The sequence below is a fragment of the Macaca fascicularis genome, chromosome 9 (assembly GCF_037993035.2).
Source record: "Macaca fascicularis isolate 582-1 chromosome 9, T2T-MFA8v1.1".
In the NCBI taxonomy this organism is placed as follows: Eukaryota; Metazoa; Chordata; class Mammalia; order Primates; family Cercopithecidae; genus Macaca; species Macaca fascicularis.
Genome location: NC_088383.1, coordinates 112,337,736 through 112,363,723, shown reverse-complemented (window position 1 = coordinate 112,363,723; position 25,988 = coordinate 112,337,736). Strand labels below are relative to the sequence as shown.

The following is a 25,988-nucleotide window of genomic DNA, read 5'->3' as shown; positions in this document are numbered from 1 at the left end:
GCATTAATTTTTATTTTCAAACTCTGTCATCTACTTATCACTTCCTACACCTCAAACTGTTGTGTCCCACATTCCAGCCACATATGTCTAGATAGTAATCTTTTTATTTTTCACTCAAAATAAAAAGTGAAATAAATAAATACATTTTTATTTATTTAATTTAATAGATTAAATTAAATTAAATTAAATTAAGTTAATGGCCGGGCCTGGTGGCTCACACCTGTAATCCCAGCACTTTGGGAGGCCAAGGCGGGCGGATCACAAGGTCAGGAGATTGAGACCATCCTGGCTAACAGTGAAACCCCGTCTCTACTAAAAAAAAAAAAAAATTAGCTGGACGTGGTGGCGCACGCCTGTAGTCCCAGCTACTCGGGAGACAGGCAGGAGAATGGTGTGAACCTGGGAGGTGGAGCTAGCAGTGAGCTGAGATTGCGCCACTGCACTCCAGCCTGGGCGACATAGCGAGACTCCGTCTCAAAAAAGAAAAAAAAAAAGGAAAAAGAAATCCCTTTATTATGAAACTTTTTTAACTTACACAAAAGTAGGCAGAATAGTATAATGAACTCCCCATGTACACACCACTCCAATAATTATAAATTCATGTTAAGTATCTGTTTATGGCAACATAATAATGATACTACAGATAATCCCTTGATGAAATATTCATGCACTATTTAAATTTCCTACATTATCCCATGAAAATAGTTTGATAGTTTTTCAATCAGGATTCAGTAAGGTCCATACATTGTAATTGGTTAATGTGTTTGTCATTTACACCTCTTAATGTTTTTTAGTCTCGCCATTCCTTCTCCATCTTGTTTTTTCTTCCTCGCAGTTTTTTGTTTTTGTTTTTGTTTGTTTTTTGGTTTTTTTTTTTTTTTTAGACGGAGTTCTGCTCTTGTTGCCTAGACTGAAGTACAATGGCACGATCTTGGCTCACCACAACCTCTGCCTCCCAGGTTCAAGTGATTCTCCTGCCTCAGCTGGGATTATAGGCATGCATCACCATGCCTGGCTAATTTTGTATTTTTAGTAGAGACAGGGTTTCTCCATGTTGGTCAGGCTGGTCTGGAACTCCTGACCTCGGGTGATCCACCCTCCTCGGTCTCCCAAAGTGCTGGGATTACAGGCGTGAGCCACCTCACCTAGCCCCTTGTAGTTTTTATGTTGAAGAAACAAAGTTGTTTTATTTATTTAATTATATATTTATTTTGAAATGGAGTCTCGCTCTGTCGCCCAGGCTGGAGTGCAGTGGTGTGATTTCGGCTCACTGCAACCTCCACCTCCCAAGTTCAAATGATTTTCCTGCCTCAGCCTCCTGAATAGCTGGGATTACAGGTGCATGCCACCACACCCGGCTAATTTTTTTTGCATGTTTTTGGTAGAGATGGGGTTTCACCATGGTGGCCAGGCTGGTCTCGAACTCCTAACCTCAAATGATCTGCCTGCCTCTGCCTCCCAAAGTGCTGGGATTGCAGGCGTGAGCCACCATGCCCAGCCTCGAAGTTGTTTTAGACATTTGGTATTGGGTGTTTTCTCTGTGTCTTTGAAGTGTAAGTTCAGTACTTGAAATGAATGAATAAATTTTACTCTGAGTTTTGTTTTTTCAATGAAACATTAAAATAAACCAAGCCTATTTAGAAAAATTGTTGACATACTTTTCAGAAAGGGAAAGCTAAGCAGAATTTCCATTTTTCTTCTCTGATATGTATACTAACTTGCTTCATAGTAAGTCTTTTCAAGAGTCTATTGCATCATCTTTGCTGTAAAATTTTCTTTAATGTTTACACATTACATATATATACATACATCTCACGCATGTACAGGTATATTTAACCTAAAAATAGTTTTATCTATCTATTTTTGTAGCCATTGGAAAAGAAGTTTGTTCGAGTTTCAGGAGAAGCAACTATTGGACATGTAGAAAAATTCCTCAGAAGAAAAATGGGTCTTGATCCAGCTTGTCAGGTACAGTACTTATATGTAAAAGAATAGGTAAAGTTGTGAGATTACCTTTAGCACACTGAAGAAATAACTCGCTAGGATTTCATGCAATTATTTTTGTTTTGTGATGTTGTAGACATTGTTAATGCTAACTGAATATCGATACATAGTGATTCACACCTCCAGCTCTAATCACATTTGATTTACTGTCCATTTCTTTTTTTTTTTTTTTCTTTTTTTGAGACAGTCTGTTTCTGTTGCCCAGGCTGAAGTACATTGACACAATCATGGCTCACTGCAACGTTGAGGTTTTCCTGGGCTTGGTTGGTCCTGCCTCCTGTCTCAACCTCCTGAGTAGTTAGGACTAGAGGCACATGCCACCATGCCCATCTTATTTTTTTTTTTTTTTAAGAGTTGTGGTCTTGCTATGTTGTCCAGGCTGGTCTCAAACTGCGAGCCTCAAGTAATCCTCCTGCCTCAGCTTCCCAAAGCACTAGGATTATAGGAGTTAGCCACTGTGCCAGGCTAGTATCCATTTCCTACTGCCACTGATGGCAATCTATTAGTATCAGAGAAAAGCTGAAGATAGGAGAAATATTAGAGTCTTCAGTTCCAACTCTTTCCATTTTGGTAGTAGAGAAAAATATTGCTTATCATCCACTTTTCTTCATAGGACATCCTGCATTTATTAGTTGTTCAAGTATAACAAGCAAGCTCGACCAGGCACAGTGGCTCACGCCTGTAATCCCAGCACTTTGGGAGGCTGAGGTGGGCAGATCACGAGGTCAGGAGATCCAGCCTGACTAACATGGCAAAACCCCGTCTCTACTAAAAATACAAAAATTAGCCAGATGTGCTGGCATGCACCTGTAATCCCAGCTACTCAGGGCATATACCAGAGACCCTGTCTCTACAAAAATTGAAAAAAACACACACACACACACGCAGTTGGCTGGGCGCGGTGGCTCAAAACTGTAATCCCAGCACTTTGGGAGGCCGAGGCAGGCAGATCACGAGGTCAGGAGATAGATCTAGACCATCCTGGCTAACACGCTGAAACCCTGTCTCTACTAAAAATACAAAAAATTAGCCGGGCATGGTGGTGGGCGCCTGTAGTTCCAGCTACTCGGGAGGCTGAGGCAGGGGAATGGCGTGAACCCAGGAGGCGAAGCTTGCTGTGAGCCGAGATTGCGCCACTGCCCTCCAGCCTGGGCGACAGAGCGAGACTCCATCTCAAAAACAAAAAACAAACAGAAAAACACACAATTAGCCAGATGTGGGGGTGCACACCTCTAGTCCCAGCTATTTGGGTTGCTAAGGTGGGAGGATTGCCTCAGCCTAGGAGTTTGAGGCTGCAATGAGCTATGATTGGGCCACCGTACTCCAGCCTGCGTGACAGAGTGACACCCTGTTTGGGGGGAAAAAAAAGATATATCTTGGAGCTTTGCAATTACTTGTTGAAATTGTTTCATCTACAAAACAGTTTCCTTAGTGTGAACTTTCAGTGTTGTACTATGATTTATATGGCATTGTTGGAAAATGAGATATTCCTCATAAGAGAATTTTTTCAAATAATGGATAATTGCCTTTTTATGGATTAATACCTTTTAATGATTTTTTTTTTTTTTTGAAAGACAGAGTCTTGCTCTGTGGCCCAGGCTGGAATGCAATGGCGTGATCTCGGCTCATTGCAACCTCCGCCTCCTGGGTTCAAGTGATTCTCCTGCCTCAGCCTCCCGAGTAGCTGGGATTACAGGCACCATGATTACCACCATGCCCAGTTAATTTTTGCCTTTTTAGTAGAGACAGGGTTTCACCATGTTGGCCAGGCTGGTCTGGAACTCCTACCCTCAGGTGATCTGCCCGCCTCTGCCTCCCAAAGTGTTGGGATTACAGGCGTGCGCCACTGCCCCTGGCCTTAATGATTTTTATCACAGATATTTAAAAAGATATACTTTCCTGTGCTACCTGATGTTGAATACATCCAGCATGACTTAATTTCTTTGAGATTCAGGGAAATCATTTTGAATATCAGTTGTACTGTGCTGTTGTCCTGCTGTATCCTCTAATGCTCTTCCCATGTTACCTTATTTACTTCTGTAAAAAGTTTCTAAAACTCTCTTTTCAGGAGTGTTTAATCAGTCGAAAATAAAATTGCAAAATCTAGTTTGGAAACAATTTATGTTGATTTTTTTTCTTCATTTCTTCAGATGGTATTTTGAAACAACAAATCAATCTAATACTCTCTTCATGTCCATAGGTAGATATCATCTGTGGTGATCACCTGTTGGAGCAGTATCAAACTCTAAGGGAAATCCGACGTGCAATAGGTGATGCAGCAATGCAGGTAGGTTCTAGACATATCCAGGTCTAACAGATAAGTTAGTGAAAAAACGAAGTTCCATTTCTCAGTAAGTTTCCATAAATATTCTACAGTTGTCTTAAAATTACCTACACTAGGCCGGGTGCGGTGGCTCAAGCCTGTAATCCCAGCACTTTGGGAGGCCGAGAAGGGCGGATCATGAGGTCAGGAGATCGAGACCATCTCGGCTAACACGATGAAACCCCGTCTCTACTAAAAAATACGAAAAACTAGCCGGGCGAGGTGGCGGGTGCCTGTATTCCCAGCTACTCGGGAGGCTGAGGCAGGAGAATGGCGTAAACCCGGGAGGCCGAGCTTGCAGTGAGCTGAGATCTGGCCACTACACTCCAGCCCGGGCGACAGAGCGAGACTCCGTCTCAAAAAAAAAAAAAAATTACCTACACATTTAATATTTATCAAATGTTTACTATGTGTCAGGTACTGTTCTAAGTAATTTATGTAGATTAGCTTATTTATTCTTCATAATATTTCTAAGAAAGCAGGCAGTTTTTTATTTCCCATTTTAAAGATAAAGGAAACTGAGTTACAGTAAGGACATATACCTTCCCACAGTCAGTGGGTGAGACAGGGCTCAGATTCTAGGCAGTCTGATTCTAAAAGCCTTGTTTTTTTCCCCCTGTCCAGTGCTATAATACAATTTTGAAGGCTTCTAGGCCAATCTATCCAAAAGGACATTTCAAGAAAAACTTGCATGTACTTATTAGGCTTTAGAGGCAAAATTGTCCAACCCGTGGCCCTCAGGCCACATGTAGCCCAGGATAGCTTTGAATGGGGCCCAACACAAATTCATAAACTTTCTTAAAACATGATGAGCTTTTTTTTTTTTTTTTTTTTTTTTACTATCAGCTACTGTTTGTACTGGTATATTTTATTTTTATTTATTCATTTTTTCAAGACAGGGTCTTGATCTGTTGCCCAGACTGGAGTGCAGTGGCACTATCTCAGCTCACTGCATCCTCTGCCTCCCAGGTTCAAGCAGTTCTCCTGCCTCAGCCTCCCTAGTAGCTGGGATTACAGGCATGTGCTACCACACCTGGCTGATTTTTGTATTTTTAGTCAAAGCGGGGTTTCACCATGTTAGCCAGGCTTGTCTCAAACTCCTGACCTCAAGTGATCCACCCACCTTGGCCTCCCAAAGGGCTGGGATTACAGGGGTGAGCCACTCCGCCCAGCCTGTGTTAGCATATTTTATGTTGGCCAAAGACAATTCTTCCAGTGTGGCCCAAGGAAGCCAAAAGATTGGACACCCCTGCTCTAGAGATTCACATAGCTTTTCTTGTTCAGTAGGTAAGAACTCAAGCTAACTATTTTGATGTTTTAAGTAACCTATAATGTGAAGTCTCCTAGTCAAAATAATAAAAACCAAGATAGGATCTACAAGTTTAATGAAGAGAAAACAGGACCACATATTCTAATGTATTTCTGAACCTATCGTGGAAAATTGTTGTTTTTTTTTTTTTTTTTTTTTTTTGGAGACTGAGTTTCGCTCTTGTTGTCCAGCCTGGAGTGCAATGGTGTGATCTTGGCTCACCGCAACCTCCGCCTCCTGGGTTCAAACAGTTCTCCTGCCTCAGCCTCCCGAGTAGCTGGGTTTACAGGCATGCATCACCACGCCCAACTAATTTTGTATTTTCAGTACAGACGGGGTTTCTCCGTGTTGGTCAGACTGGTCTTGAACTCCTGACCTCAGGTGATCCACCAGCCTCAGCCTCCCAAAGTGCTGGGATTACAGGTGTGAGCCACCGCGCCTGGCCACAAAGATTGTTTTAAGAGCTATATGACTCGGAGAAGCTTATGAAGTACTAATGAAGATTTGATGAACTCTCAAACAAATTTTTGTTTGCTAGAAATACAATTATTGGGATAAAAAGGGCTTCTGCTGTGAGTGGCACACATAGGGCATCATTTGCTCTTTGTGCCAGAATCAACATCAAGAGATTTCAGAAGCACAATTTTTTGGTACTTGGGTAGCTGATGATCATTGGTCCTGGAGCCCTTACTTGTTGTGTAAATTAGACAGTTGTGACTTTTTTTTGTTTTTGAGACGGAGTCTCGCTCTGTCAACAGGCTGGAGTGCAGTGGCATGATCTTGGCTCACTGCAACCTCCACCTCCCGGGTTCAAGGGATTCTCCTGCCTCAGCCTCCCAGGTAGCTGGGACTACAGGTGCCTGCCACCACGCCTGGCTAATTTTTTGCATTTTTAGTAGAGACAGGGTTTCACCGCGTTAGTCAGGATGATCTCGATCTCCTGACCTCCTGATCCACCCGCATCAGCCTCCCAAAGTGCTGGAATTACAGGTGTGAGCCACCGCGCCCAACTGTGACTTTTTTTTTTCCTTCTTTTTGGAGACAGTCTTGCTCTGTCACCAGGCTGGAGTGCAGTGGCCTGATCTCGGCTCACTGCACCTCCTCCTTCTGGGGTCAAGTGATTCTAGTACCTCAGCCTCCCAAGTAACTGGGACTATCGATGTCCCACCACACCAGCTAATTTTTGTATTTTTTTTTTTTTTGAGACGGAGTCTGGCTCTGTCGCCCGGGCTGGAGTGCAGTGGCCGGATCTCAGCTCACTGCAAGCTCCGCCCCCCGGGTTCCCGCCATTCTCCTGACTCAGCCTCCCGAGTAGCTGGGACTACAGGCGCCGCCATCACGCCCGGCTAGTTTTTTGTATTTTTTTTAGTAGAGACGGGGTTTCACCGTGTTCGCCAGGATGGTCTCGATCTCCTAACCTCGTGATCCGCCCGTCTCGGCCTCCCAAAGTGCTGGGATTACAGGCTTGAGCCACCGTGCCCGGCCTAATTTTTGTATTTTTAATAGAGATGAGGTTTCACCATGTTGGCGAGGCTAATCTCAAACTCCTGGCCTCAAGTGATCTGCCCACCTCAATCTCCCAAAGTGCTGGGATTACAGGCATGAGCCACCACACCTGGCTGACAGTCTTGGCCTGTTGGGTAAATCCAGGTTTCTGCCCCCTCTTAGGGCTGTGTGGTGTGATGCACGTTTCTAGGTTATGTGATTGTGTGGTTTGTTGTATTAAATGTTGTGGGTGATTATAACACAAGGACAAACATTTTGTGTATCTAAGTATAGAAAACATATGGTAAAGATCTTTATTAAAGACAAGAAATGCGGCTAGGTGCGGTGGTGGCTCATGCCTATAATCCCAGCACTTTGGGAGGTGGGGTGGGAGAATCACTTCAAGCCCGGGAGGTCGCAGCTGCAATGACCCATGAGTGACTCTGTACTCCAGCATGGGCAACAGAGCAGGACCATGTCTCAAAAAAAAAAAAAAAGAGGCCGGGCACAGTGGCTCACACCTGTAATCCCAGCACTTTGGGAGGCAGAGGCGGGCAGATCATTTGAGGTCAGGAGTTTGAGACCATCCTGGCCAACATCCTGAAACCCCATCTCTACTAAAAATACAAAAATTAGCTGGGCGTGGTGGCGGGTGCCTGTAATCCCAGCTACTTGGGAGGCTGAGGCAGGAGAATCACTTGAACCCAGGAGGCAGAGATTGCGGTGAGCCAAGATCGCACCACTGCACTCCAGCCTAGACGGCAGAGCAAGACTTCGTTTAGAAAAGAAAAGTAATTCTTGGCCAGGCATAGTGGCTTGCTCCTATAATCCTAACACTTTGTGGGGCCGAGATGGGAGAATCATTTAACCCCAGGAGTTCCAAGACTGCCTGGGCAATATAGCGAATCCCGTCTTTACAAAGGATAGAAAAATTAGCAGACATGGTTGTGCATACCTGTGGTCCCACAGGGAGGCTGAGGCAGGGGGATTGTTTGAGTCCAACAGTTCAAGACCAGCTTAGACAATGTGATGAAACCCCATCTCTACAAAAAAAATACAAAAATTAACCAGGTGTGGTGGCACATGCCTATAGTCCCAACTACTTAGGAGGCTGAAGGGGGAGAAGATCTATTGACCTGGGAGGTTGAGGTTGCAGTGATCCATGATCACACCACTGCACTCCAGCCTGGGTGACAGAGTGAGACCCTTTTTCAAAAAAAAAAAAAAGAAAAGAAATACAATTCTTTTTTTTTGGTATCATTACCTATGTTCATTTGTCTCAGTGGAACAACTGCTCAAAAGAAGATATGAATATTATAAGAATTATCTTTTTTTCTTGTCCTCACAATCTGTTCCCAAGAATTATTTTCTTAATGTAAGTTATACAATTCCTTGGAAGAAGCAGAAAATATACACACATGCATAGTTATATGTGCATAATGTACATATGATATATTTTAATTGACATATAATGAAATGCGTGAGTTTCAACAAATACCTATCTATTTAACTCAAACCCCTCCTTCACATACAGAACCTTTCTGTCACTCCCAGAGAGTTCTCTCATGCTCCTTCCCAGTTAATTCTTCTCCATAGCACCAAGGCAACCATTGTTCTGATTTTGTCACCAGAGATTAGTTTTTTATTTTCTTTCTTTCTTTTTTATTTTTTTTAAGACAAGGTCAGGCCAGGTGTGGTGGCTCACACCTGTAATCCCAGCACTTTGGGAGGCTGAGGTGGGGGGATCACCTGAGGTCAGGAGTTCGAGATCAGCCTGGCTAACATGGTGAAACCCCACCTCTACTAAAAATACAAAAAATTAGCCGGGCATGGTGGCGGACGCCTGTAATCCCAGCTATTCGGGAGGCTGAGGCAGGGAATTGCTTGAACCCGGGAGGCAGACGTTGCAGTGAGCTGAAATCGCGCGATGGCACTCCAGCCTAGGCAACAACAGCAAAACTCTTGTCTCAAAAAAAAAAAAAAAAAAGACAAGGTCTCACTCTGTTGCCCAGCCTGGAATGCAGTGGCACAATCACGGCTCAGTGTAGCCTCAACCTGGGGGGCTCAATTGATATCTTCCCACCTTAGCCTCCCAAGTAGCTGGGACTACAGACTTTACAGATGTGCAGCACCACGTCTGGCTATTTTTAAAATTTTTTGTAGAAATGGGGTTTTGCCATGTTGCCCAGGCTGGTTTTGAACTCCTGAGATCAAGCAATCAGCCACCTCAGCCTCCCAAAGTGTTGGGATTATAGGTGTGAGCCACCATGCCTGACCTCTGTTTTTTAAAATAACAGTTTTGTTAAGATGTAATTCACATAATGTATTAGTCCATTCTCATGTTGCTATAAAGAAATACCTGAGACTGGGTGATTTATAAAGAAAACAGGTTTAATTGTCTCACAGTTCTGCAGGCTGTACAGGAATCATAGCAGCTTAGCTTCCAATCATGGCTGAAGGCAAAGACATGATAGGAACCAGGAGCAAGAGAGAGAATGAGGAGGGAAGTGCTACACGCTTTTAAACAACTATATCACACAAGGGGAAATTGTGCTAAACCATTCATGAGAAATCCAACCCCGTGATCCAATCACCTCTCACCAGGCCCCACCTCCAACACTGGGGATTACAATTCAACATGAGATTTGGTGGGGACACAGATCCAGACCATATCATTCCACCCAAATCATGCCCCCCCGCCCAAATCTCATGTCCTGACATTTCAAAATACAATCATGATTTCCCAATAGTCCCCGCCAAAGTCTTAACTCACTTCCAGCATTAACTCAAAATTCCAAAGTCTCATCTGAGACAAGGCTAGTTGCTACTGCCTATGAGCCTGTCAAATAAAAAACAAGTTAGTTACTTCCAGGATACAATGGGGGTATAAACATTGGGCAAATAACTCTCATTCCAAAAGGGAGAAATTGGCCAAAAGAATGAGGCTATATGCCCCATGCAACTCTGGAACACAGAACAGCAGCCATTAATTTTTTAATTTTTATTTATTTATTTTCTTTTTGAGATGGAGTCTCTCTCTCTGTCACTCAGGTTGGAGTGCAGTAGCGTGATAGGCTCACTGCAACCTCTGCCTCCCGGGCTCAAGTGATTCTTCCACTGCAGCCTCCCAGCTTGCTGGGACTACAGGTGCACATAACCAAACCTGGCTAATTTTTGTATTTTTTTGTAGAGATGGGGTTTTCACCATGTTGCCCAGGCTGGTCTCAAACTCCTGGGCTCAGGCAGTCTGCCTGCCTCAGCTTTCCAAAGTGCTGGGATTATAGGCGTGAGCCTCCATGCCTGGTCCTCATTAAATCTTAAAGTTCAAAATTAGCCAGGCATGGGTACACTACTGTAATCCCACCTACTTGGGAGGCTGAGGCAGGAGAATTGCTTGAACCTGGGAAGCATAGGTTGCAGTGAGCAGAGATCACACCACTGCACTCCAGCCTGGGCAACAGAGCAAGACTGTCTCAGAAAAAAAAAAAAAAACTGTAAAATCTCCTTTGTCTCCCCACCCTACATCCATGGTACATTGGTGCAAGGGGTGGATTCTCAAGGCCTTGAGCAGCTCCAACCCTGTGACCTTGCAGGATTTGGGCCCCATGGCTTCTCTCACGAGCTAGTGTTGAGTGCCTATGGCATTTTCAAACACAGGGTGCAAGCTGTCAGTGGATCTGTCATTCTGGCATCTGGAGGACAGTGGCCCTCTTCTCACAGCACCACTGGGCAGTTCCCCAGTGGAGACCCTGTTTGGGGGCTCCAACCCCATGTTTCCTCTCCGCACTGCCCTAGTAGAGGTTCTCCATGAGGTCTCTGCCACTGCAGCAGCCTAGACACCCAGGCTGGTCTTGAACTCCTGACCTCAAGTGATCTGCTTGCCTCAACTTCCCAAACTGCTGGGATTCCAGGTGTGAGCCAGCATTCCTGGCCAAAAAGAACATTTTAATTAATTTTATTTTTAAAAATTCAATAAAGATTTCCACAATAAACCATAGTCATTAAGTCTACAAATACATATGCAGTTATGCGTCACTTAACAATAGGGATATGTTCTGAGAAATGCATTGTTAGGCGATTTAATGATTGTGCAAGCATCACAGAATGTACTCAGATTAGGCATGGCTTATGCCTGTAATCCCAGTACTCTGGGAAACCGAGGCAGGAGGGTCATTTGAGCCCAGGAGTTTGAGACCAGCCTGGGCAACATGCTGAAACCCTGTCGCTACAAAAAATACAAAAACTGGCAGGACATGGTGGTGTGCACCTGTAGTCCCAGCTACTTGGGAGGCTAAGGTGGCAAGATCAATTTAAGCCTGGGAATTCAGGGCTGTGGTGAGCTCTGATCATTCATGCTCCTCTGCGCAACAGAGCAAGACCCTGTCTCAAAATAATAAATGAATGAAATAAACAAACTTTCTTTCTTTTTTTCTTTCTTTTTTTTGAGACAGGGTCTTGCTGTGTAATCTTGCTGTGTTGCCCAGGTTGGAGTGCAGTGGCATGAACATGGTTCATTGTAGCCTCAACCTCCTGGGCTCAAGCGATCCTCCTGCCTCAGCCTCCCGTGTAGCTAGTTACCAGAGGTGTGCCACTGGCTAATTTTTAAATTTTTTGTAGAGATGGGGGTCTCACTTTGTTGCCCAGGCTGGTCTTGAACTCCTGAGCTCAAGTGATACTCCAGCCTCAGCCTCCCAAAGTGCTGGGATTACAGGCATGAGCCATGAGCCACCACACCTGGCCTTGAGTTTAATTTTTTTTTTTTTTTTTTTTTTTTTTGAGACAGGGTCTGGCTCTGTCACCTAGGCTGGAGTGCAGTGGCATGATTTTGGCTCACTGCAACCTCTGCCTCCCAGGCTCAAGTGATCTTCCACCTCAGCCTCTTGAGTAGCAGGAAATATAGGCATGTGCCACCATGCCTGGCTAATTTTTGTATTTTTTGTAGAGACGGGGTCTTACTATGTTGCCCAGTGTGGTCTTGAACTCCTGGGCTCAGGTGATCCACCTGCCTTGACCTCCCAAAGTACTAGGATTATAGGCGTGAGCCCCTGCACCTGGCCTTGAGTTTAAATTTCTTTAGATGGACATCTGCTGTCTCTGGTTTACCACTGATCTTCAACATTCCCTATTGACTTCACATACCTAACTTATGTATTCATTTATGTTACTGTCCTGGCACTTGTGGGCACTTGAATTTGTGAACCTTTTTCTAGAATTCTGGTGAGTTTTTACTGTAATTGCCAGGAACACAAACCAGATTGCCCTGAGTTGAGAACTGAGGAAGTGGAGTCATGGAAAAGCTTAGCAAAGAAGCAAAAGAGAGTAATAGCCAGAGCAGCACTGGAAATACAGGATATATGAGCTGCAACCCCTTTTCTGTGTTGCTCAATTCAGGTCTGTGGCACATTTCCCAATGACCTTTCCTTTTAGCTAGTTATCCACTATGCAGGAAATTAGAAATATTCCCTTAAAAAGGTGGATTATGGCCAGGCATGGTGGCTCATGCCTATAATTCCAGCATTTTGGGAGGCCGAGGCGGGTGGATCACCTGAGGTCGGGAGTTCAAACTAGCCTGACCAACATGGAGAAACCCCGTGTCTACTCAAAATACAAAAATTAGCAGGGGGTGGTGACGCCGACCTGTAATCCCAGCTACTTGGGAGCCTGAGGCAGGAGAATCACTTGACCCCGGGAGGCGGAGATTGCAGTGAGCCAAGATCGTACCATTGCACTCCAGCCTGGGCAAGAGAGCGAAACTCCATCTCAAAAAGAGAAAAGGTAGATTGCTTGCCGGATGCAGCCTTGGTGAGAGCCAAAGAATTAAGACCTGGTATCAAGAAAGGAGATAGAACCCTACAAAAAGGAGATAAAAAGACTTCGATACATAGCATCTGGAATCATATAGTATGGGGGTTAAGTTGCCCAACTGCCCCGAGGGCATTCATTACTCTTTTTAAAAATTCTTTTTCCTTTTTTTTTTTTTTTTTTAATTATATAAGTAGAGAGGGGGTTTCACCATGTTGCCCAGGCTGGTCTTGAACTCTCTGTCTCAAGTGATCCACCCTCTTCGGACTCAAAGTGTTGGGATTACAGGCATGAGCCACTGCACCCAGCTGAGGGCATTCTTTAAGGAAGAAGTAAAACATATATATTTTAGGCTTTCATTAAATGAGTAAGTGTTTCAAAGCTTAATCAATTATTATAGTGGTGAGCTGCATTTATGTGGAAATGAACAGATGTGTGATGCGTTGTAGTAGTTGAGTTTTTTTTGGGACATCTAATGCTTAAGTAGTCTATTAAGAAGTCTAGGGCCGGGTGCGGCAGGTCACGCATGTAATCCCAGCACTTTGGAAGACTGAGGTGGGCGGATCACCTGAGGTCAGGAGTTTGAGACCAGCCTGGCCAATGTGGTGAAACCCTGTCTCTACTAAAAATACAAAAATTAGCCAGGCGTGATGGCAGGCCCCTGTCATCCCAGCTGGTCAAGAGACTGAGGCAGGAAAATCGCTAGAACCTAGGAGGCGGAGGTTGCAGTGAGCAGAGATCGCGCCATGAGGCTAAGGTGGGAGGATTGCTTGAGCCCAGTTGGTCAAGGCTGCAGTGAGTCCAGGTTTGCCACTGAACTCCAGCCTGGGCAACACAGCAAGACCCTGTCTTCAAAAAAAAAAAAAAATGGGGCTGGGTGTCGGGTCAGTTGTTCTGGTTCATGCCTGTAATCCCAGCACTTTGGGAGGCTGAGGCAGGAGGACCATTTGAGATTAGGAGTTTGAGACCAGCCTGGCAAACATGGCGATGGTGACGAGCCAGACTCCGTCTCAAAAAAAAAAAGTCTGAGCTGGATGTTTGCCTCGCACCTGTAATCCCACACTTTGGGAAGCCAATATGGGGGGATTGCTTGAAGCTCAAGAGTTTGAGACCAGCCTGGGTGACGTAGCAAGACCTCGTTTATACTGGGAAAAAAAAAATTTTTAAGTAGCCAGGCATGGTGGCACATGCGTATGGTCCCAGCTAGTTGAGAGGCTGAGGTTCGAGGATCACTTGAGCCTGGGAGATTGAGGCTGCAGTGAGCTATGATCACACCACTGCACTCCAGCCTGGGCAACAGAGTGAGACCCTGTCTCAAAAAAAAAAAAAGTCACTGTGGAAGGAAAAGTGTATCTCTTTTAGTTCATTTTGGAGAATCGTTTGATTGACTGTGTCTACATGATAGTTTCAGAATTGGGTCCTGAGAATCATTAAAAAGACACATTGACAGGCTAGTCTAGATGGCTCATGCTTGTAATCCCGTCACTTTGGGAGTCTGAGGCAGGCAGATTGTTTGAGCCCAGCCTATGCAACATGGTGAAACCCCGTCTCCTACAAAAAATACAAATGAGCCTGGTGGTGGTGCATGTCTATCATCCCAGCTATTCATGAGGCTGAGGTGGGAGGATTGCTTGAGCCCAGTTGGTCAAGGCTGCAGTGAGTCCAGATTTGGCCACTGAACTCCAGCCTGGGCAACACAGCAAGACCCTGTCTTCAAAAAAAAGAAAAAGTGGGGCTGGGTGTCAGGTCAGGTGTTCTGGTTCACGCCTATAATCCCAGCACTTTGGGAGGCTGAGGCAGGAGGATCATCTGAGATTAGGAGTTCGAGACCAGCCTGGCCAACATGGCGAAACCCTCCCTCTACTAAAAATATGGAAATTAGCTGGGCATGGTGGCATGCACCTGTAATTGCAGCTACTTGGTAGGCTGAGGCAGGAGAATTGCTTGAACCTGAGAGGCATAGGTTGCAGTGAGCAGAGATCACACCACTGCTCTCCAGCCTGGGCAACAGAGCAAGAATCTGACTTGAAAAATACATACATACATACATACATACAAACAAAAATTAGCTGGGTGTGGTGGTGGGTGCCTGTAATCCCAGCGACTCGGGAGGCTAAGGCAGGAGAATTGCTTGAACCTGGGAGGCAGAGGTTGCAGTGAGCCGAGATTGCTTCACTGCACTCCAGCCTGGGCAACAGAGTGAGACTCCGTCTCAAAAAAAAAGCACATTCACAAGGAGTGTTTGGTGAATAAGAATCTATATGGTCCACTTATTTTCTTTAAATTAAATAATTTCACCTTAGTGTTAGATTATTAAAAAAAAAAAAAAAAAAAAAAGCCAGCTTTGATTTGATTATTTGCATTACTGGTTTGAAAGAACTGCAAAATCGTCTTTTTTTCTCCCTTTTCAGGATGGTCTGCTTGTCCTTCATTATGGTCTTGTGGTTTCTCCTCTGAAGATAACTTGAAGATTCTAGGCACATTATGAGGAGGGAAACAAAGGAAGTTTCTGCAGGACTGCATCTCACCAAAGATTTCCATGAAATGTAATTGCTACCACTTTGCTGTTCAAGACATAACTTACCTATTTTTAGCACCAAGAATTATAGCATTTATAAGTACAACTTGGAACGATGGAATGCATCTGTTACTAGAGACTATATATAAAAAGCAGCCAAAACTCAGGGGAAATTTTTCAAAAATTGAATTTTAAAATTCCTTGTGATTTTAAATACTTTGACATTGATTTTGCTTCCCATCTTTGAAGTAATTGGTTAGTTTTCTTTGTTCAGCCATTTCAAGTTGGTAGTTGGGATATCTGCTGTCTGGGATGGCATCAGTTGGGCAGTCATCCTTTTGGAAGAGAAGTGTGCTTTTGAATGGAACATTCAAAGCCAGTCTTTGTTAAACTGCAGGGTGTACTCTCAAAGACCAAAACTATTGGCCTCTTTTGTGTGTTGCCAGCATATTTTGAACTTGTATCTTTTTTTATACCAGCAACACTACAAAGGAGAAGTTACTCATTTCAAAATGGATGAATTGTTATTGGTGAAGAGAATCTGAGTTTATGGTCTGTGCCATAAACTTTCAGTGTAATAAGACTTATTCAATACATCTTCCAATAAGGGGTGCTTCTTTGTGACAATATTTTTATTTCTGACATTCATTTTATTTGGGCACATAGTATGGTTGTTGATACCTTGCAATAGTATTGCTTCTGAAAGTAATAAATAATTTTAGGAGAATTCGAGAAGTTTACAGAATTACTTATTCATTGTTTTCTTAGTAAGTCAGTTTAATGTTTATTTTTCTCATTATTTCATCACTGGAATAAAGAATAAGGGTGTTTGAGCTCACCTCCATGCAAAGACTTCAGTTTTAAAACATTATTTTGCCTAAAATTAGCATTGTGATGCTTTCTAAAAGAAATATTTTATAAACCCTGTTTCACAGCAGAATTTCTGAATCTGTATAGAGACTACTACAAACTTGGACAAAGATTGGCGATTCTTTGTAAAGAATTTGTGAATTGTATATAAATTTCTTCTAACATTTAATAAAAATTTATTTTAACCTATTTGGAAATGTTAGTGTTTACTGTGGGTTTTTAAAAAAATAACCAGGCCAGGGCCGGGTGCAGTGGCTCATGCCTGTAATCCCAGCACTTTGGAAGACCGAGGCAGGTGGATCACCTGAGGTCAGGAGTTCAAGACCAGCCTGGCCAACATGGTGAAGCCCCATCGCTACTAAAAATACAAAAATTAGCTGGACATGGTGGCAGGTACCGGTAATCCCAGCTACTCGGAAGGCTGAGGAAGGAGAATTGCTTGAATCTGGGAGGCAGTGAGCTGAGATCGCACCATTGCACTCCAGCCTGGGAGACAGAGTGAGACTCCATCTAAAAAAAAAAAAAAAAAAAAAAAAACACAAAACCAGGCCAGGCACTGTGGCTCATGCCTGTAATCCCAGCACTTTGGGAGGCCAGACGGGCAGGAGTTCGAAACCAGCCTGGCCAACGTGGCAAAACCCTGTCTCTACTAAAAATACAAAAATTAGCTGGGCATGGTGGTGTGTGCCTATATTCCCAGCTACTTGGGAGGCTGAGGCAGGAGAATCGCTTGAGCCCGGGAGACAGGTTGCAGTGAGCCGAGATTGTGCCACTGCACTCCAACCTGGGCGACAGAGTGAGTGAGACTCCATCTCAAAAAAAATAAAAAATAAGCCAGGCGTGGTGGCTCATGCCTGTAATCCCAGCACTTTAGGAGGCCAAGGCGGGCAGATCACTTGAGCTCAGGAGTTCGAGACCAGCCTAGGCAACATAGTGAGAACCCATCTGTACCAAAAAAAAAAAAAATTACCTGGGCATGGTGGTGCATGACTGTAGTCCCAACTACTCAGGAGGATCAATAGCCTGGGAGGTGAAGGCTACAGTGAGCTATGTTCCTGCCACTGCACTCCAGCCTAGGCGACAGAACAAGACATTGTCTCAAAGCCTGATCTTTAACAGATACTTAGAATGTGCCATTTGTAACAAGTGAGTTGACCGAGAGTTGAAGAGATGTTAGTGTTTAAAAATTACTGTCTTTAGAACCCAGATTTGGTTGTTTTCAAGCATTACAGTTTTTTTTTTTTTTGGAGACAGAGTCTAAAGGCTGTCACCCAGGCTGGAGTGCAGTGACGTGATCTCACCTCACTGCTACTTCTGCCTCCCAAATTCAAGAGATTCTTGTGCCTCAGCCTCCCAAGTAGCTGGGATTACAGGCCTATGCCACCACACACGGCTAATTTTTTTTTTTTTTTTTGAGACAGTCTTACTCTGTTGCCCAGGCTGGAGTGCAGTGGTGCAATCTCGGCTCACTGCAACCTCTGCCTCCTTGGTTTAAGTGATTCTCCTGCCTCAGTCTCCTGAATAGCTGGACAGGCCACCCGCCACCATGCCTAGCTAATTTTTTTATTTTTAGTAGAGATGGGGTTTCACCATATTAGTCAGGCTGGTCTCGAACTCTTGACCTCGTGGACCTCGTGATCCACCCGCCTCAGCCTCCCAAAGTGCTAGGATTACAGGCGTGAGCCACTGCGCCTGGCCTAATTTTTGTATTTTTTAGTAGAGACAGGTTTGGCCATGTTGGCCAGGCTGGTCTCAAACTCCTGGCCTCAAGTGATATGCCCACCTTGGCCTCCCAAAGTACTGGGATTACTGGTGTGAGCCAACATGCCCGACCACATTACAAATTTTACCATTTCAGGGAAGAGATTATCCCCACAGAGACTCAGCTGTAGAGTTGGGGTAAGCATTCACTTTCCCCCTATTTTCCTCAATAACTATCCCATTCAGGACTGTAACATGGGAAAATACCTCCTTAAAAGTAGAATATCAAATGTAATTATTTGATAAACACTTCTGTAATGAGCAAGTCAAGAGTGTCACTTTTTAGACATTGTGTGGACAAGAAGATTCAAAGAGGAGTGATCTATCTTCAAGGAACTCACCGTCTATGGGTTACAAGACCTCTAAGAATCTAATAAAAAGCAGTTACTGTTAAGTACTGTGAGTCACAAAAAAACTCTACCTTTTCTTTCTTTTTTTTTTTTTTGAGACGAGTCTTGCTCTGTCGCCCAGGCTGGAGTGCAGTGGCGCGATCTCAGCTCACTGCAAGCTCCGCCTCCCAGGTTCATGCCATTCTCCTGCCTCAGCCTCCCCAGTAGCTGGGACTACAGGCGCCCGCCACCAGGCCCAGCTAATTTTTTGTATTTTTAGTAGAGACAGGGTTTCACCGTGTTAGCCAGGATGGTCTCGATCTCCTGACCTCATGATCCGCCTGCCTCGGCCTCCCAAAGTGCTGGGATTACAGGCGTGAGCCACCGCACCCAGCCTTTTTTTTTTTTTTTTTTTGTGAGATAAGGTCTCCCTCTGTTTCCCAGGCTGAAGTGCCGTGGCATGATCTCAGCTCACTGGAGGCTCCATCTTCCCGGCTAAAGGAATCCTCCCACCTCCGCCTCCTGAGTAACTGGGACTACAGGTGCATGCCACCACGCCTGGCTGATTTTTGTATTTTTAGTGGAGTTGCAGTTTCTGCCCATCTCAGCCTTCCAAAGTGCTGGGGTTATAGTCATGAGCCAGCATGTCAGGTTCAAATGCCCAGTCTTGATTCACTCAGATTCCCCCACTTTCCTGTTCTCAATTTATCTCTGCTGAAGGTGCACAAGGCCCGGATACATACATGTGTGTGTTAGTCTTATTGTCACCACCAGCAGCGTGCATTTAGTTTAGTTGAGATGAAGGTTTTTTATTTTATTTTATTCTTGTTTTTTTTTTGACACAGAGTCTCACTCTGTCGCCCAAGCTGGAGTGCAGTGGCTCGATCTCAGCTCACTGCCACCTTTGCGTCCTGGGTTCAAGCGATTCTCCTGCCTCAGCCTCCTAAAGTGCTGGGATTACAGGCATGAGCCACTGTGCCTGGCTGAAAGTTTTTTCAAAAGGAGTTTTTACTGGGAACAGAAAAAGAAACAAAACTAGATACCCAAATCTGCACAAAAGTTTACAATAGAGCATATGAAGTACAGATTCTAGAGCCTAACTTCAATGGCTAAAGAAAGATTTGTTTGATTGGGACATTTTGCAGGTCCTTTTGTTTTTGCCTAATCCCTATCTGAGGTAATATTAAGCAAAGATGCCCAGAGGAATAGTTCATGGTAGTTTTTTGTTTTTGTTTTTGTTTTTTGAGACAGAGTCTCATTCTGTCACCCAGGCTAGAGTGCAGTGGCACAATCTCAGCTGGCTGTAGCCTCTGCCTCCCAGGTTCAAGCAATTCTCCTGCCTCAGCCTCCCAAGTAGCTGGGACTACAGGCACTCACCACCACACCTGGCTAATTTTTGTATTCTTACTAGAAATGGGGTTTCACTATGTTGGCCAGGCTGCTCTCAAACTCCTGACCTCAGGTGATCTGCCCTCCTTGGCCTCTCAAAATGCTGGGATTACTGGCATGAGCCACTGTGCCTGGCCATTCGTGGTAGTTTTAATTTGACAAAATGAGTGCTTAGCAGTTTTCTCTTTCCTCCTTTAAATGCCATCCCGTTTTCTCTGTAATATAGATCTCAGCCATTTCCGCTGACCCTGGGCATCACTCTCCTTCCTCTGCGCCGCCTTTCTCTTCTGCTTGAGTCAGATGCATTCTTACCTAGTTTCCAACAGTTCTTCCTTTGGACTCCAAGCTAACACCGACCTGGACATACTCTTTCCCCTGTCCTACAGAGACTTGGTTTAGGATTCCTGAAAGTAACACCGTGGACCCGTTTATTTGTCCAATTCAGCTTGCCCAAAGTATGTACCCTATTATCCACTCTTAGATAAGTGTTCTCATAGTTTCACCGGGTGATATTTACTCATCAGATGTATGCGTGACTCACTGTTAAACTTTTTATTCTGTTTTTTTCTTTAAAACTCTCAGCTGGGTGCAGTGGCTCACGCCTGTAATCCCAGCACTTTGGGTGGCCGAGGTGGGCGGATCACAAGGTCAGGAGTTTGAGACCAGCCTGGCCAATATGACGAAATCCATCTCTACTAAAAATACAAAAGTCAGCCAGGCGTGGTGGTGTGTGCCTGTAATCCCAACTACTCAGGAGGCTGAGGCAGGAGAATTGCTTGAACCCAGGAGGCGGAGGTTTCAGTGAGCTGAGATTGCACCACTGCACTGTAGCCTGGGTGTCAGAGTGAGAATCTGTCTCGAAAAAAAAAAACCTCTAATGATTGCAACCACTATGCTGTATTTTGTTATCTTGGAAACCTCTGATAGTAGAGAAGATTCAAGCACATGCTGATTCTGAATGTTCACCTTTGTTTTCTTTAGTAGACCATGTTTAAGAGGAAGTCCTCATTTTTATCCTTTTTCATTATGTTGTTGTGTACATGAGTTTGATTATTGGCTTCTTTTCAAAACTGGATTAGTGAAATCTAAATTCTATTACCTGTAGAGATTAATAGTCCTCTCACAAATGAAATGACATATTGATCTCCCAAAAGCCTGCCAAGCAGTTACTCACACAGAATGAATATTATGGTTTGATCGATACTGCATTTTGATTTGGTGCTGATGGTGTCTGTGGTTTTACAAGGCTTCTTATTATGACACCATTTTCATTGAAATGAGAAACAATTTTTTTCTTCTAAGGTTTCTCAGGAAAGAAAAGCTAGTTGAATATTTTAAATTAGAAGATGAAGATAAAGGCTGCCAGGAACATTTTTTTTCCCCCAGATAGAAATAAAGGCAGGGAGCTGGGCACGGTTCTTTGTGCCTGTAATCCCAGCTACTTGGGAGGATCTCTTGATCCCAGGAGTTTGAGACTGCAGTGAGCTATAATTACAACACTGCACTCCAACCTGGGCAGCAGAATGAGACCTTGTCTCTTAAAAAAATAAAATAAAAAAAGACATAAAGGCAGTATTGCATAGTGGTTAAGGATATAAATCATGGAGCCAGACTGCAGAGCTTAAAATCCCCACTTTAGGCCAGGTGTAGTGGCTCACACCTGTAATCCCAGCACTTTGGGAGGCCAAGGCAGGCAGATCATCTGAGGTCAGGAGTTTGATACCAGCCTGACCAACATAGTGAAACCCCATCTCTACTGAAAATATAAAAAATAGCCGGGTATGGTGGCAAGCATCTGTAGTCTCAGCTACTCGGGAAGCTGAAGCAGGAGAATCGCTTGAACCCAGGAAGCAGAGGTTGCAGTGAGCCGAGATCGTGCCACTACACTCCAGTCTGACTCTGTCTCAAAAAAAAAAAAAAAAAACCATAAAAATCCCAGCTTTGCTGCTTGCAAACTCTGTGATCTTGGACATATTATTTAACTTTTGTAAACTTTAGTTTTCCTTCTCTGTAAAAGGGAACAATGGTACCTAACTCAAGGGGTTGTCATGAGAATCAAGTGAATATATAAAGCACTGAGAACAGTACCTGGCACAATCTATTATCAAGTTCTAATACGGTCCTTACATAGTCACTTCTCAGATTACTTGGCTGAGTTAGTTCCTTTCTGATGAATAAGGGGGTCCATTAATATTACAAGATTGCTGTTGAGCCATCTATTTTTTCCTTTCTTCTTTCTTACATATTTATCACCTTACCTGCTTCTATGAATAACCAGGAGAGGGATGGGGATACAGCTTGGCGATTAACATCTCAGGAGCACAAGTTGGACCTGTATTCTGCTTTCACTCTAATTCCAGTCTTAGCTCTTCTGCTTCTGCTTTATGACTAGATTATTCCATGGACAGACAGTTTCAGCTGTCAGAAAGAGTTCCTGTTGTTGAGCTGAAGTCTTAGTTTAAGATAAAGTATTGTTTAGCCCCAAAGGATATCAGGAATTTCAAATGTCATGTATGAATTCTTATCCCAGGAAACCATGGAAGATTGAAATTACACCTCTCACTTATTCATACGTGTAGCACTGCAAATGAACCTGTGAGTTAAATTTGTTTTAATAAGCACTTCTTTTTTTTTTTTTTTTTTTTTTTTTTTTTTTTGAGACGGAGTCTCGCTCTGTCGCCCAGGCTGGAGTGCAGTGGCGCGATCTCGGCTCACTGCAAGCTCCGCCTCCCGGGTTCACGCCATTCTCCTGCCTCAGCCTCCCGAGTAGCTGGGACTACAGGCGCCCACAACCGCGCCCGGCTAATTTTTTTTTTGTATTTTTAGTAGAGACGGGGTTTCACCGTGGTCTCGATCTCCTGACCTTGTGATCCGCCCGCCTCGGCCTCCCAAAGTGCTGGGATTACAGGCGTGAGCCACCGCGCCCGGCCTTAATAAGGACTTCTAAGAAAAGACGCTATTTTTGCTGTGTGCAATAATCAGCAATTGACTAAAAGCTGCCACTCTTTAATATTCCAAAACTGTTGTCCTTAAATAAATGATCTTGGTTACACTCTACTGAGCATTCTATAACCCTTAGGAGTGTGTGATAGAGCTAGAATGAAATGTCTCAGACTCAGAACAGAGACCATTTGCCTCATTATGGGAGAGAATAGCCATGTGGTGATCCACAGTGGTTAATCAATGAGGAAGCAAGCCTGGAGACCCCTCTACGATCAATCTTCATTTTTCTTTGTAGCTTGAGCTTCCTCTGTTTTGTTTCTTTTTTTTTTAATTTTTTTATTTTTTTTTTTTTTTTTTGAGACGGAGTCTCGCTCTGTCGCCCAGGCTGGAGTGCAGTGGCGCGATCTCGGCTCACTGCAAGCTCCGCCTCTCGGGTTCACGCCATTCTCCTGCCACAGCTTCCCGAGTAGCTGGGACTACAGGCGCCCACAACCGTGCCCAGCTAATTTTTTTTTGTATTTTTAGTAGAGACGGGGTTTCACCGTGGTCTCGATCTCCTGACCTTGTGATCCGCCCGCCTCGGCCTCCCAAAGTGCTGGGATTACAGGCGTGAGCCACCGCGCCCGGCTGAGCTTCCTCTGTTTTGTTTCATTCAGAATCCCTGAGACACTGCAAAAAAAAAAAGTCTTGAAATGTCTGCAGTGTGACTCACTCCATTTTATCATAATTCTGCTGTGTGTGTGTGTGTGTGTGTGTGTGTGTGTGTGTGTGTGTTTTAAAGGGAATGTAAAAATGGATTTATAAATCTTAGCTGGTCTCCGCCCCCAGCTAGTAAGCCTGTGAAATATCAGCATAAAACACAGGGGAAATCAAGCCATTTTCTGGGAGATCAATAAAGGAGGAGAGAAACCTTTTGATCTACATAGTAATCACTCCCTTCATCCTTTAAGAGTATGCAGCAGGGCATGGTAATGTAATAAAAACAGTCCTTTATTTAGCTAGATTTAGGAGCACCCACCCTTTTGAAAATGGCATATGAGATATTTGAAAATCGCAAAATGCATGATGACTTCAACATAACCTGTACCTTAAGTTTGAAAATGTTGCAGGCCGGGCGCGGTGGCTCAAGCCTGTAATCCCAGCACTTTGGGAGGCCGAGACGGGAGGATCACGAAGTCAGGAGATCAAGACCATCCGGGCTAACACGGTGAAACCCCGTCTCTACTAAAAATACAAAAAATTAGCCGGGCGTGGTGGCGGGCGCTTGTAGTCCCAGCTACTCGGGAGGCTGAGGCAGGAGAATGGCGTAAACCCGGGAGGCGGAGCTTGCAGTGAGCTGAGATCCGGCCACTGTACTCCAGCCTGGGTGACAGAGCGAGACTCCTCTCAAAAAAAAAAAAAAAAAAAAAAAAAAAAAAAAAAGAAAATGTTGCAAAGCCAGTATTGTATGTTCTATAAAGAAAAATAAAATGTCACATATGAGTTCTGCTTTGAACGCCCATGAAGCCCATTCTCTGTTATTTCCATTTTAAATTACTGTGCTAACTTTCTGGTACAGGCAGGGCGCGGTGGCTCACGCCTGTAATCCCAGCATTTTGGTAGGCCAAACCAGGCGGATCACTTGAGATGAGGGGTTTGAGATCAGCCTGGACAACATGGCAAAACCCTGTCTTTACAAAAACACAAAAATTAGCCAGGTGTGGTGGCACATACTTGTAATCCCAGCTGCTCGGGAGGCTGAGGCATGAGAATCACTTGAAACCAGGAAGCAGAGGTTGCGGTGAGCCGAGATCGTGCCATTGCACTTCAGCCTGGGCAACAGAGCAAGACTCTGTCTCAAAAAAACAAAAAACAAACAAAAAGCAAACATAAAAACACACACAAAAAAACTATCAGGTACATAAACTTATTTTGTTGTAAGAAAATAAAAGTATTCTTACAAGTTAGGTGTTTTTCAGGAACTTAGAGACATCTGATTATATAATAAAAATAATATTAGTTGAAATTTAGTGATGGCACTTAGAAGTAAGCAACATTTCCAGCTCGCTTGCTCTGTGTGTGTGTGTGTGTGTGTGTGTGTGTGTGTGTGTGTGTGTGTGTGTTTAAACCCACTTACATCCAGAGATATTTCTGACTTTGGGCTCTGTTTTGAAATCAATACTTTTTTTTTTTTTTTGAGACGGAGTTTTGCTCTTGTTGCCCAGGGTGGGGTGCAATGGTGTGATCTCGGCTCACTGCAACCTCCGCCTTCTGGGTTCAAGCGATTCTCCTGCCTCAGCCTCCCAAGTAACTGGGATTACAGGTGCCCATCACCACGCCTGGCTAATATTTTTGTATTTTTAGTAGAGATGGGGGGTTTCACCATGTTGGCCAGGCTGGTCTCGAACTCCTGACCTCAAGTGATCCGCCTGCTTTGGCCTCCGAAAGCACTGGGATTATAGGCATGAGCCACCACACCTGGCCGAAATCAATACTCTTATTAGATCTGGTTTATAGTGTCCTAATGGGATTCCTTCTTACTGGGATTGACCCAGGGTGGCTATACAGTGGTCTCAGCTGGAGCAGAAAGTGTATGAGATGTTTGTGATTATATTTTTCTGATAATTCCATATATTTCCTGCCAGTGGGATTTTCTGTTTGTTTGTTTGTTTGTTTTGAGACAGTCTTTCTCTGTCACCAGGCTGGAGTGCAGTGGCGCGATCTCGGCTCACTGCCACCTCCGCCTCCCGGGTTCAAGTGATTCTCCTGCCCAGCCTCCTGACTAGCTGTGATTACAGGCGTGTGCCACCACGCCCAGCTAAGTTTTGTATTTTTAGTAGAGACAGGGTTTCACCATGTTGGCCAGGATGGTCTGTATCTCTTGACCTTGTGATCTGCCCACCTCGGCCTCCCAAAGTGCTGGGATTACAGGTGTGAACCACTGTGCCCGGCCAAATTTCCTACCAGTGGGTTTAAAAAATTGAGGTAAAATTTATATAACGTAAAATCAATCATTTTAAAATGAATGATTCAGTGGCACGTGGTACATTCACAATGTTGTGCCGCCACCACCTGTATCTAGTTCCAAAACGTTTTCATCACACCAAAATAAAACCCCGTATCCATTGAATAGTCATGCCCCATTGCCTCCTCTCTCCAGCCCTGGCAACTTTTTTTTTTCTTTTTCTTTTTTTTTTTCTGAGATGGTGTTTTGCTCTTGTTGCCCAGACTGGAGTGCAACAGCACCATCTCAGCTCACTGTAACCTCTGCCTCCC

The 25,988-nt window shown here is 44.2% G+C and overlaps 1 protein-coding gene and 1 non-coding gene across 7 annotated transcripts in view; both read left to right on the top strand.

The window, feature by feature from the left end:
- The window catches only part of PCGF6 (polycomb group ring finger 6), a 40,384-nt gene extending 23,884 nt beyond the window's left edge, over positions 1-16,500 (top strand). For all 6 annotated transcript variants that reach the window (XR_012418185.1, XR_012418187.1, XR_012418186.1 and 3 more), the window contains 3 exons: positions 1,870-1,968; positions 4,205-4,291; positions 15,335-16,500. Coding sequence is in view for 2 of the 6 variants with exons in the window: in XM_005566340.4 (XP_005566397.3) it covers positions 1,870-1,968; positions 4,205-4,291; positions 15,335-15,391 (243 nt within the window). In the remaining 4 variants the exon portion in view is untranslated. The remainder of the gene's footprint in view (positions 1-1,869; positions 1,969-4,204; positions 4,292-15,334) is intronic.
- LOC123567002 (U11 spliceosomal RNA) lies at positions 6,193-6,325 on the top strand. Its single transcript, XR_006689713.1, has one exon. It is a non-coding gene; the product is annotated as a U11 spliceosomal RNA (small nuclear RNA).
- Positions 16,501-25,988: the final 9,488 nt, after the last annotated feature.